Here is a 12,823-nt window from a genome sequence, read left to right as displayed (position 1 = left end):
AACTCAAATTTTGTCGTCTTCACATTAGTTACTTTCAATGTTCTTCAACGAAGTATTCACATTAGTTAATTCAATATTCTTCAAAGTAGACTGATCAGTAAACTCATAGTTTTAAGTATATCTTTTAGTTAGTGCCTTGTTGAACGAAGTTAAACAATATTCTTAACATAGACGGATGTTGATAATCTATCATGAACGCCAGTATCAATCATACACACAATATTGAAGAAAGCATATTAGAGAGAAGAAGAGCAAGAGTATATAATAGAAATCAAAGTAGTATTGATTCGAGTATTATTTAGTGAATTAATAAAACAACTCTTCCAGATTAAGTGAATTTAAACTTGTCTCCTATCCAAATCTGAATACAATCCAATTCAGTAATACAAAAAATCATAAGTATTAATCTCAAAATAATAATCCTTGTATTCCAAACATTATTCTGAAGTTAGAGCTTGAAAACGGGCTTCTCCAGCTCGAGTTACAGCCCGGCCTTCTTCTCAAGTTTCTGGATTTGGTTCAAGAAAATCCACGTCATCTGCAACGTCGAAAAACCAAAGTTAGAAAACAAAGAATCAATGGAGGTATTCATGAGAGAGCATACCATGACATGAGGAGCAATCCTGACACAATATACTGGAAATCCAGTGTAAAATTTGAAGGGTCCTCCTGCTTTCAATGTCTTCACGGTACAGTCGAGAGAGCCCGTGTAGGGATACTTCCCCTGAGCATCGGGCTGCATTTTCTGGATTTGGGTTTTCACATAGTCAAAGGGCAAACTGCAGGCTGCAGCGAAGAAACCTGATACGGAACTGGCCCCTGGGAAAAGATGGAGGAAAAGCTATCAACTCTGTCAAAAATCGAGACTAAAGGAAAGAACTAGGTGCATGTAAAAAGAGTATCCTACCTACGACTGTAGCAGTTTCGCCAAGACCAAGAGTATCCTTGCAGAACTCCACACTTTGATCGTACGAAGCAAGCATACCCATGTTGAGTGCCATAGCCCTCACCACGGTTGGACCGGCACCTTTCCACAGAGCTAGCACTCCTTCATCAGCAACAATACGGTAAAGGGCATGAAATGCGTTAGTGTAATTCCTTCGTTGTGCAGCAGGTAGTGTTGCATCAGCTTGCATACGAATGAGTGCCAAATCAGCAGGACTTCCAACACATGCCCCGATTGCTCCAGCAGTCAATCCACATAGAGCCTTCTGGTATAGAGGCAACGGCTTCCCATCGTTAGCCTCTATTGCTTTGTTTGTCAAAATCCTACCACACAACACAAGTTCCAAAATAAGCAAATGCCACTTGTTAAACTGAAATCTTGAGTTTTCTCAATTCAAAGACGCCTATTGTTAAAACGGCTCATTTGATGAAAAATGAGTTGTAGTTAGCAGATATCTAACTTAAGCAAAAGTAGGTGCACAGCAAGATGGAAATAAATATCTTACCTGAACGACCCAAGACGAGCAGTTGTATATGTTGCTTGCCTAAGAAGCCCAGCAGACAAACCCTGCAGAAACAAATAGCGGTAAAAATGAGTCAAGAACCAACGGTGATGACTGAATTTACATGAAACAGAAGTGCCTACAGCCTTCCATCTGAAATAAATAACCATTGTGGCTAAAACAAAGGTATTCCTCGTGATACAATATTTTAATATAACTGCTGGTATTAAGCAAAATCGGAATCCAAAGGAGGGAGGCTTAAATGTATTCGGGATAAAAACAGAGATGGCGATAGCAAAATTACTGAACCAAAATTCTCAGGCCATATCATTGATCTATGGAGTGATCGCCTAAACATTTTCCATCGTTATTGGAGACTTATTGCTTATGAAAACCTTTCAATCATCAATTGTAAACAAATATAAAATCAAAAGACGCCCATACTTGGAGAGAACAAATGACATTTTCAAACTATTCCATGGCTCGATTGGGGGTAGTATAATGTGGGACAAATGATCTAACATTTAGTTCAATCTCCAAACCGCCATCGGGATACACAGAAAGCACAAAAAAGATACCAAAACAAACTCAAGCCAAACAAACCTTGTAAAAGGCACCAATACCATCGTTTTTAAGCATGTTCCTAGTCACCTCACCAGCTGATCCTTGGCCAAGCTGTATTCTCACCTGAAAAATCAAGAGCACAACCTCACATATCAAGATCAACATCCAATACCCTTCAGCTAATACAAAAGAATCACCCAGTCATCACAAACATTCTCTAACCCCATAAACAACAGATCTATAACCCAAGGCAGTGGCAAGGGAAACAAACAAGAACATCCACAGAGACACCAAACTCTTAACAAGATTCAATTTTTAGATTCAAAAAGCAAAACCCATTTCACCTAAGATCTATCACCATGCCAAAAACCCAGCATTCATCTACAACAACACACGAGATCCCTAAAAAAACAATCTTTATCCTCATAACTGCAGTTTACTCGAGCACGCATGTGATATAAAACACAAAATTGGATACCTTGATCATATCGATAGGCTGAATAACGCAGGTAGCGAGCATTCCAGATGCACCCCCATTAACAAAGGGCTTCACCGTGGGCCAAACTCCAGCTGACTTCGGCTTCTCGGCGGCCATTTTTCTCTTTTATTTTCCTTCTCTCTAGCTTTCCTCGGCCAAAATGGGTGATGACTAGAGAGAGAAAGAGTGCACCGAGGTGAACAATTCGAGGGCCTTTTTGTGTGAAGTGAATATCCAGAGGGTTTTTAAGGCCGCATCTCAGATTTACTTTATTTCCCATGTTTTAAATTTGTCTCTTTTCTACATGAACTAACTCATATATCTTGACGATGAATTAGTTGGAAATATACCTTATAAATGTTCTAACATGTATTCCTCAATTTGGTATTTCTGGATTTTGATTTTAAACCAACTAATAATCCAATTTGAGAACGAAAAATGGTTTCTTGTTTTTATGTTGATCCCAAACTATGCTCCTTTTTCCATTTTGTTAGAAATGTTTTTAAGAAATAGCTCCCATAAATATATGAACTAATCAATACAATATATTTCATTTGAGCTAATAAGATTATGCTACTAAACTTTAGTTGCTTAAATATGTCTAAATATTAGAAGAAAATAAACTTGATAATAGGTTGTAGGAGTATTATTTATTTAATTATTGACCTCAATTTTCATGCCCAATTCTTTGTTGCCATCGTTTTCTTATTTATGTTTACTTGAAAAAATCGCCTTGACGAAGGGCTGAGAATCAAAGATAGCTATGAATATGATGGAGTATTAATGTATTACTATATGGTTTGGGGTAAAATTAACATTAACGTAAAATTTAGGGATGATAGCAAAAAAGGAGCAATATTAAAAGAATAAATGTTCGCGCTTTTCGAGAGGCCCAACTTGGCTGACCAATCTACGTCATTTGTTTAGTTATTATACAAACACCCCTATACTTCTTAAAATCATGTTTTCACCCCTTTGGATGTGGAAGGTCTATATTTGGATAGCTAAGTTGAGGTCAACTTCTTTTACTTGGTCATTTTCAGGATTTCCTCTCAATATTTTGGTTTTCAATTATGTAAATCTGGAATAATATTAGATAGAATTCTATTCTAAAATATTTTCAACACATTTTCAAAGAAAATATATAAGGTAGATAAAATTCCATATAAAAATATCAACACGTTTTCGAAGTAAATATATAAGGTTGTATGCCTTTTTTAATCATTAACAAGATTTGAATAACTTTTATTCATAAAATATTAACTTTTATTTATTAAAATAATATTAGCGACTTTTATTCACAAAATTATAATTTTTATTCAAAAAATAGTAACTTAATTTATAAAAACAATAACTCTTGTTAATAAAATAGTAATTTTTTTGTAAAAGAAATTATTTTCAATTTTATATTTTAAAAATCATATGAGCTCGTTCTTGTACAAAAAATAATATGTACATTTAAAATTTATCATTAAATTTTATATTAAATATGTAAAGAATAAAAAAAATCATATCGTCGCCCCCACCCCATGAAATTCTAATTAATTCATTACATAATCTAATTAAAATATGCCATTAAATGCAAGCTAATTTATTTTTCATAATATAAGATATAAATAAGTTTAGGATACATTAGTCAAAATATAAATTATATTTTTTTAAAATATAAAGGTACTAAAGTATAGAGACATTATGTCTTAAAATAACTATCCTACTAGTATTTATTAGATATATCTACAAGATTTGAGCTCATAAGCGTAATATGTAAATTTATTATTTATATATATTTCATACATTTTCGGAATTAAATACAAGTACGTCATAATAAATAAATTATAAAAAAATTTACATATACAAATAAATTATAGTAAAAAATATGCAAAAGATAAATTAAAAAATACATGTGAAAACAAATGAATAAGATCATAACAAACTAATCTTCCATCAGTGGCAGCAATAAAGTATACTTTGGGTATCGGCCCAACTATTTTCCACTTGCACTCATCAACAACATTCTATTTTTAAATTTCATGACCCATAACTTTTTTCTAAAACATATTTAAATTTATTGGTAAAATATTTAAACTAACGATTCAACATATACGCATGGTTATTATATGGAATATACAAAAGTGGCAGTATTGTTTAGAGAAAAGCCTTTGAACCTAAAACCATTCGATAAAATAAATAAACATATACTACAAACTTAGATTGCACTCCACTCATGCCCCAAATCTGCCCAAAGAGTCATTTTGTGTTTCTTCACATGGTACAACCTGGACAATAATTTAGATCATAAACAAATAATTTTTGTAATCTATGTAGAACATAAGACTATAATATAGTAAGTATAATTTTCTTAATTAATGTAAAACACACATATATTACAATTAATGTAAAACACACATAATTGAGGATAGCAGTTTATAATGCAAATATAGAGTAGGTTTCTAGGGAAAACATATTTGTGTGCTCTATAAGTTAATCTAAATTTAGAATATGGTTAGATTTATTGTAAATTACCTTTAATAATATGCATATTTTTGCATTGTAAACTGCATGTTTTACACTGATATAAATGAGCATCTCACTTTACAAAGCAAAACATATGAATTTCAACGCAAAACATATATGTTCTGTAACATCAATTTTAGTTAATACTTTTCAAAAATATGTGAACATGATACAAAATATAACTATCAAACGTATGCAATTAGGATGTCATTTGATTCCTCGTAAATTAACCTTTAATTTGATACCGTACTATATGATCCAAGATATCGATGTACGTTATGCAAGGAAGAAACAGAAATGATTGAGCACCTCTGCTTTAGCTGTAGCCTGTAAGCGATCTAGCACTTTGTTATTTTGCTGCAACTGCTCCTATACCCTTCCTAAAGAACCAAAGGCATGCTTACTTTCATGGCTCGGTACTCCCTTCAAAAGATCTGACAAGAATTTGTGGATGTCTTTGTTTCATGTTATTACATGGCCGATTTAGGTTATTAGAAACAAAATGGTTTTCCAGAACTTCAAACCCAACTGGGAGTTCGAGAAGATACGTCTTTTGTGGCGAATGGGAATTTGGATTAAAGGATGGTGCCCGGACTTCCCCTTTGCTACAGGTCTGGTGATGAATAGCTTGGATGATAATAGGAGCTGGATGAGTGCACGAAACACGCGATAAGGTATGTTTGTGGGTTTGCGATGGCAGGTAGACCTTAGTTTCAGGTTAGCGTTTGTTTTTGGCTTTGAGATCCTTGATATCACTGTTTGTCGGCTTTCTTTTTGTTGTTAGCTTTGCTGGGGCTTTTTCTTGATAATTGTGTGCATTGCCCTTCAGATGACTTGAGCAATTTTCCGTTTATAAAAAAGAACTAGTATATTTTTTTAATTGTAAATTGTATGTTTTACACTAAAGACATAATTGAGTATATGGATTAGGGGTTATACTAAAATGACAAACCACTACCAATGAAGACCCTTATATTTAGGAGTTGATTCAATCTTAGCCTGCCATGTGGCATGCTTGCTTGCCTATGTATCGCAAATTAATTGTTTGATATCTCTGATTTCATATCGCAGATTGCTTGGAACCATAGTCTAAATTGTTTTTCTATTTATCACAGATTGCTTGTCTAGGTTGTCATTTTAACAATGGTAACATAGTGCTCTGATTTCGTATCCAGATAGGTTGTGACCATATGTCAAGTTCACAGATTGTTTACCTAAGTTGTCATTTTAACTATGGTGTCATAGTGCATCCTTATGAATTGTAATATATATTTATAGTAAACATGAAGTGAGACTCTTAATACGAGAGAAATTAAAATGACAAAAATTATTTTTTTGTTTGTAGAATGAATTAAGTATTAATAATAATAATAAAAATTAACTGCAAATAATGGAAGTCACTATTAACAAGTAGTTTGACTTTTGAGAATCCTATGACTCCAAAAGAAAAGATCAAACTAAATTATAGAAATAAAAGAAGTCTTAAACGTTTCCCAAAAAGGGCTAATAGCAAAAGATACCCTAACTTTTGATCAATTTTCGGGTTTTTTATCACGTGCATTAAATAAGGTAAAAAGTATGCTAATAACTTTCCCAAAAAATTAAATTTTTCCCAACTTAATCCTACGTTGCGCACTGGGATGTTTATGTTGTCTGACCATCGTTACTCGGTTCCTTAGGCGACATACTAGGTAAGACAACGAATTGGCAGTTTGGCTCCACCAGGTAAGGTTGTCATGTTAGAACTATGATTGTTGGCGGGTGAATTTGGGACTTGAAAATTGGTTGGCAGGCTATGTATTTTTGGGGTAGGAAGAACGGGTTTTTATGTTCCCAAAGTTGGTTTTAGAAACTTTTTTAAAGTTCAACTCGCTGTTCATGTAAAGAGGCTAATGACATGGCCTCATCAATTGGTAGTTTATGGACTATGGACAAAATGTTTAATTTTTGCTCTCAAGACTAATATGAAGCAGTGGGTTAAAAATTGATCGAACGAAAAATAGTGTGATTTGTAATAGCCTTAAAGCGATATAATACAATTACAAACTAAACATTACAATAAAAACATAAAGCAACATTTCACTAAAACTGACAGGGGTTCCATCTCATAAGGGGTCGATGTTGGAACATTTTAATATGGTCCAACATAATAGTCTAAAGATTGTATAATATTTATGGTTATTTATTGATTGACCCGACTTCGTGATCTACTAAGGTTTATAATTTATAGGGTCAAACGATTATCTATGAAAGTATGAGGACTATTGTGTAGATACTACTTTGGATAACTTTAATTTTGTTATGGGTGAAATTAAAATTATAATAAAGTTAGGGACTTATTCTCTAAATACATGGTTATGGTCCCCAAGTGCAACCTATAAATAGGTCAATAGATTCTCATTCCTATTGATCAGACGTAATATCAAGACTCTACAGATTACAGAGAATCTGTGAGAGAGCGTTGTCACTTGGAAGACTAATTTCCATACTTCAGTATCATCAAGAACATCAACATCATGAATCCGAACCCATGTACGCTTCCGCTTTATGTTTATCAATCGTATTCGATATGTGTGATTTATGTGAATCATTAATTTGATTCCAACAATTGGTATTAGAGCCAATACATGTTGGAACGAATTGATAATTCGTTGATTTGTAATTCTGTGTTGGATTGGGTTTATGAAAATTATATGTGTTCAAAATTGTTGAAGAAGTTGTACGTTTTCTTTGGAATTAATTCAAAAGCTTTTCATCAGGGTTGATTTTTAATGCACGCAAACCAAGGTATTGATTGGTTTATGAATTGAAATATGCGTGAAAAATTTATGATTTGAACTTTTGAATTTTTGGTTATCAACACCATTCTGGCGAATTAGTTGGGAGAATTTCAAATCAAATTTTTATATTGGTTTCTTCAAATTCTTCTGCACTCGTATGTTTGAGAAAAGGCTAAAGCCCTGAATGAAAAATTAGACGGTTTCAATAATCTGTCAAATTAGTGATGAAATCAAAGTTTATTAATCTGTTTTCATAATTCAGTTTTCAATTAAATTAGACCGCCATCCAATTTATTTCGGTAAACGGCGACGTTACCAAATCTCAGGCAACGTCGCGGCGGTTGACGGTGGTTGTGGAGGTGAAACAATGCCTTCTTTCGTGAAACGGCGCGACGGCCGCTATTTTGAAAAACTGATTTATTTTCTGGTTTTAATTTTGGGGCACACTGCAATTTTAATTTCCTTCAGCAGCATCCAATAATTTCCTTTATTTGGGCCATCTACATTCAAATTTTGGAAGGGCCGTATTTTAGTTTTGTTGACAAACAAATGCTGCTTGATTTTAATTTTAGTTGTTACACTGATTTTAATTTTAGTTGTTTGTGTAACAGTGCAAACAATTACTTAAAACAATTAATCGTATTTAATTGTTTTGATTAAAGTAATTAATTGAATAATGACTTAAAGTTTATGTGATATTTTGTTTAAATTAAATTAATTGAAACATTACCTTGCCAAAGTGAGCTCTAATGTGTAGATTAATTTATTTAGAATATATAGGATATTTGTATACTTGAAATACATGCGAATAGTTAATCGGCCCAAAGGAAGTTTGCTATTTGGCCGTGTTTCTTGTATACACCGTGGTAATAATATGAGATTATCCTTTAGTCATTATGGACACTAAGTCGGCCCAAAGGAAGACATACTGTTTGACATGAAATGATTATCTATATTTGATTACTACGTATTAAGATGTCACTTGCAAGTTAATTATTTTATCCAAAGATGAAATTTTTATGTTGTGCCGACATCTTGAAATGGAAATTTTCATTACTTAATTTATTTACTTATTATTTACGTGAGCTAATATTGTCCTACTTGTTATATTTGTTCTTTGCTAGCTCAAGAATCTGCTATCGCCTATCGGTTTTCTAAATTCCATTCCTGTGCTAAAAGGCAATACCTATGCATCATGGAGAAGCAAGGTATTGATTGGTTTGGAAATTGCAAATTTAGGATAAACGGAATTTTGAGGATAAAAGTTCCGATGGATGGAGCAACCTGCCCTTCTTATTGATGAAAGTTCCGATGAGGATAAACAGAATTTTGAGAGGTGGGAACACTCTAATCGCACTAGTCTTATGATTATGCAACATGCCATCCCTGAAAACTTTCGCGGTACTGTCCCGAAAGAAGCAACTGCTAAGGAATTCCTCGAGGCCATTAATATGAATTTCGCAAGCAATGAAAAGGCCGAAACGGCTTCATTGATGCATAAACTTGTGACTATGAGGTATAATGGCCGAGGGAAAATTATGGAAAACATTATGGAAATGTCAAACACTACTTCAAAGCTTACGACACTTAATTTGACGATCAGTGATGATCAACTAGTGCATTTGGTTATGATATCTCTTCCTCATCAATTTGATCACTTCAAAGTTAGTTACAATATTGTTAAGGATAAATGGTCATTGAATGAGTTGATTTCTCTTTGTGTTCAAGAGGAAGAGAGGTTGAAGCAAAGTAAGACAGAAAGTGCTCACTTAGCAACAAGCTATAGGGGTAAACGAGGAAGGGATAAGGGAAAGAGGATTCTTTCTGAGTTCGCTAAGGGGAAGAGGATTCTTCCCGATTCCTTCAGAAATGTTGCGGGTTCATCTGCAAAACAATTTAAGAAGGAAAGATCAACTTCAGTTTGCTTCTTTTGCAAGAAAGATGGACACAAGAAGAATGATTGTGAAGAATATCACGCTTGGCGCGTGAAGAAGGGTACATTTTTCACTGATGTTTGTTCATAAGTTAATTTAGCTTCTGTACCTGGACATACTTGGTGGATAGACTCTGGTGCTACTACTCACATAAGTGTGTCCATGCAGGGTTGCCTCTAGTGCCGAAAGTTGATTGATGCTGAAAGATTCATCTATGTGGGCGATGACAAACAAGTTGAAGTGGAGGCAATAGGCACATTTAGATTATTACTAAAAACTGGTCGTTATTTGGATTTAGAACATACATTTGTTGTACCGTCATTTAGACGGAATTTAATTTCTATTTCTGTATTGGACAAATTCGGTTATACTTGTTCATTTAGAGATAGTAAATTTAGTCTTTATCTAAATTCAACTTTGGTTGGCACCGGTTCTCTTTCTTATGGTGATAATCTTTATTTGCTTAATACTATTACTTCATTTAATGAAGCCCTGCATGTGAACTCACGAGGTACAAAACGTAAATTAATAAGTGAGAATTCTGCTACAATTTGGCACAAACGTTTGGGTCATATCTCCAAACGGAGAATAGAAAGACTTGTGTCAGATGGAATTCTTACCATTCCCAATATAGCAGACTTTCAAGTCTGTGTTGAGTGCATTAAGGGGAAACAAACAAACATTAGGAGATTTGAAGCCAATCGGACTACAGACGTCTTAGAACTTATACATATAGATATATGTGGACCGTTCCCTACTGCTTCTTGGAATGGTCAATGATATTTCATTACGTTCATAGATGATTATTCCCGATATGGTTATTTTATCTCATAAGTGAAAAATCTCAAGCATTGGATACGTTCAAGAGTTATAAGGCCGAAGTTGAAAATCAACTTGGAAAAGAATTAAGAACGTCAGATCTGACCGTGGTGGAGAATACTATGGTAGATATGATGGCTCAGGTGAACAACGTCCAGGACCTTCGCCAAATTTCTTGAGGAATGTAGAATCGTTCCCCAGTACACAATGCCTGGTAGTCCTACCATGAATGGTGTTGCTGAAAGATGAAATAGAACCCTCAAGGATATGGTTAGAAGCATGATCAGTTATTCTACTTTGCCAGAACCCCTTTGGGGAGAGGCACTTAAGACCGCAACATACATCCTAAACTGAGTACCTATTAAAGCAACTGCCGTAACCCCTTATGAATTATGGACGGGCAAAAAGCCCAGCTTAGGTCATTTACATGTTTGGGGTTGTCCAGCAGAAGCTCGGCCTTATAGGCCACACGAGCATAAACTGGACTCTAAAACGGTAAGTTGTTACTTTGTAGGTTATCCTGAGCGGTCTAGGGGTTGGGGGAAGATGGTATAAAGAATGTTGTCTTTGAAGAGGAACGATTTCACTTCCCTTCATTCCAGAAAAAGATGACACTCTTGTAATTCCTATTCCACCTCCCGAACAACAACATGAAGAACAACCACAACCTCCTCAAGAACATGACGAAGTAGGGCTGCTAAGAAGATCCACTAGAATGAGAAGACCTGCAATATCTACAGATGAATATATTGTATATCTCTAAGAGCATGAGGTAGATATTGGAGTGATGGAAGATGACCCAATCACCTTCCATCAAGCCATTGAAAGCCCTAATGCTCAAAAGTGGATTGATGCTATGGTTGAAGAGATTAAGTCTATGCAAAGCAATGACGTTTGGGATCTTGTCACATTGCCTGAAGGTGCGAAACCCATTGGTTGCAAGTGGGTTTTTAAGACCAAACGGGATTCGCAAGGCAATGTGGAGAGATATAAGGCTCGTCTTGTAGCAAAAGGCTTTACTCTAAAGGAAGGAATCGATTTTACCGAGACTTTCTCTCCAGTTTCGACGAAAGACTCATCCAGAATAATCATGGCACTAGTAGCTCATTTTAATATGGAGCTACATCAGATGGATGTAAAGACAACGTTTCTTAATGGCGACATTACAAAAACGATTTATATGGTGACCCAAAGAAGATGGTATGAAAACTTAAGAAATCCATCTATGGTCATAAACAAGCGTCTCGTCAATGGTATGTTAAATTTCATCAAGTTGTTATTTCATTTGGTTTTGAGACGAATCATGTTGATGAATGCATATACTATAAGTTCAGTGGGAGCAAATTCATTTTCCTGGTTCTATATGTCGATGACATTCTACTTGCTTGCAACGATGTAGATTTACTACGTGACACCAAGAAATTTCTCTCAAGAAAATTCGAAATGAAAGATTTTGGTGATGCTTCTTTTGTATTAGGAATTCAAATACATCGGGATCGTTCCCTAGGTGTACTTGGATTATCACAAAAGAGCTACATCGATAAAGTGTTGGCAAGATTCGGCATGAAAGATTGTAGACCAGGAGATACCCCTGTGGCTAAAGGTGATAAATTCAGTTTGAATCAATGTCCCGAAAATGAGATTGCAAGAAAGGATATGGAATTACTTCCCTATGCATCTGTTGTAGGAAGTCTTATGTATGCACAAGTATGCACGCGTCCAGATATTGCATTCATAGTGGGCATGCTAGGTAGATATTTGAGTAATCCCGGTATGGATCATTGGAAAGCAGTCAAACGTGTTTTGCGGTATCTGCAAAGAACAAAGGATTATATGTTCACTTATAGGAAATCGGATCAGTTTGAGATCATTGGGTATTCTGATTTGGATTTCGCGGGATGCCAAGACAGTCGTAGATCCACGTCAGGTTATGTCTTTATGCTCGCCGGAGGGGATATATCTTGGAAAAGTGTTAAACAAACATTGATAGTCACCTCTACAATGAAAGCATAATTCATAGCTTGTTTTGAGGCATCACAACATGGAGTATGGCTGCGAAACTTTATTCAAGGACTGCAAATTGTGGATAGTATTGAAAGACCACTCAAGTTATATTGTAATAATAAGTCCGCAGTCATGTACTCCAACAATAACAGGAGCTCGTCGAAGTCTAAACACATTGACATCAAGTTCCTTGCTCTTAATGATAGAATTTAGAGTAGACAATTGCAAATTGAACACTTAGGTTCGACTTCCATGCTTGTGGATCCTTTTACTAAAGGTTTA

At 34.8% G+C, this 12,823-nt stretch overlaps 2 protein-coding genes across 2 annotated transcripts; one reads left to right on the top strand and one right to left on the bottom strand.

Annotated features, from left to right (window-relative positions):
• Positions 1-262: 262 nt before the first annotated feature.
• LOC125202488 (mitochondrial dicarboxylate/tricarboxylate transporter DTC-like) lies at positions 263-2,717 on the bottom strand. Its single transcript, XM_048100886.2, has 6 exons — positions 2,491-2,717; positions 2,052-2,135; positions 1,452-1,513; positions 908-1,269; positions 605-819; positions 263-538 (listed from the first exon to the last, which is right to left on the bottom strand). Exons 1-6 carry the CDS (start codon positions 2,605-2,607, stop codon positions 482-484), a joined length of 897 nt encoding a protein of 298 aa, XP_047956843.1. The 5' UTR covers positions 2,608-2,717; the 3' UTR covers positions 263-481.
• Positions 2,718-9,148: 6,431 nt separating this feature from the next.
• LOC125195332 (uncharacterized) lies at positions 9,149-9,915 on the top strand. Its single transcript, XM_048093498.2, has 2 exons — positions 9,149-9,779; positions 9,887-9,915. Exons 1-2 carry the CDS (start codon positions 9,149-9,151, stop codon positions 9,913-9,915), a joined length of 660 nt encoding a protein of 219 aa, XP_047949455.2.
• The last annotated feature ends 2,908 nt before the right edge of the window (positions 9,916-12,823 follow it).

This window comes from Salvia hispanica, chromosome 2, assembly GCF_029641045.1.
Source record: "Salvia hispanica isolate PSC_SH4W2 chromosome 2, Shi_PSC_v1, whole genome shotgun sequence".
Lineage (NCBI taxonomy): Eukaryota > Viridiplantae > Streptophyta > Magnoliopsida > Lamiales > Lamiaceae > Salvia > Salvia hispanica.
This window is presented reverse-complemented; position numbering and strand designations above follow the sequence as displayed.

Excerpts from the sequence above, each read along its gene's own strand:
- LOC125202488 (XM_048100886.2), bottom strand. The coding sequence starts at position 2,607 with ATGGCCGCCGAGAAGCCGAAGTCAGCTGGAGTTTGGCCCACGGTGAAG. Across the intron at positions 2,136-2,490 it reads AGCCTATCGATATGATCAAG|GTGAGAATACAGCTTGGCCA; the intron begins GTATCCAATTTT and ends TTGATTTTTCAG. Across the intron at positions 1,514-2,051 it reads GTATTGGTGCCTTTTACAAG|GGTTTGTCTGCTGGGCTTCT; the intron begins GTTTGTTTGGCT and ends TTGTTTCTGCAG.
- LOC125195332 (XM_048093498.2), top strand. The coding sequence starts at position 9,149 with ATGATTATGCAACATGCCATCCCTGAAAACTTTCGCGGTACTGTCCCG. Across the intron at positions 9,780-9,886 it reads CGCTTGGCGCGTGAAGAAGG|GGTTGCCTCTAGTGCCGAAA; the intron begins GTACATTTTTCA and ends GTGTCCATGCAG.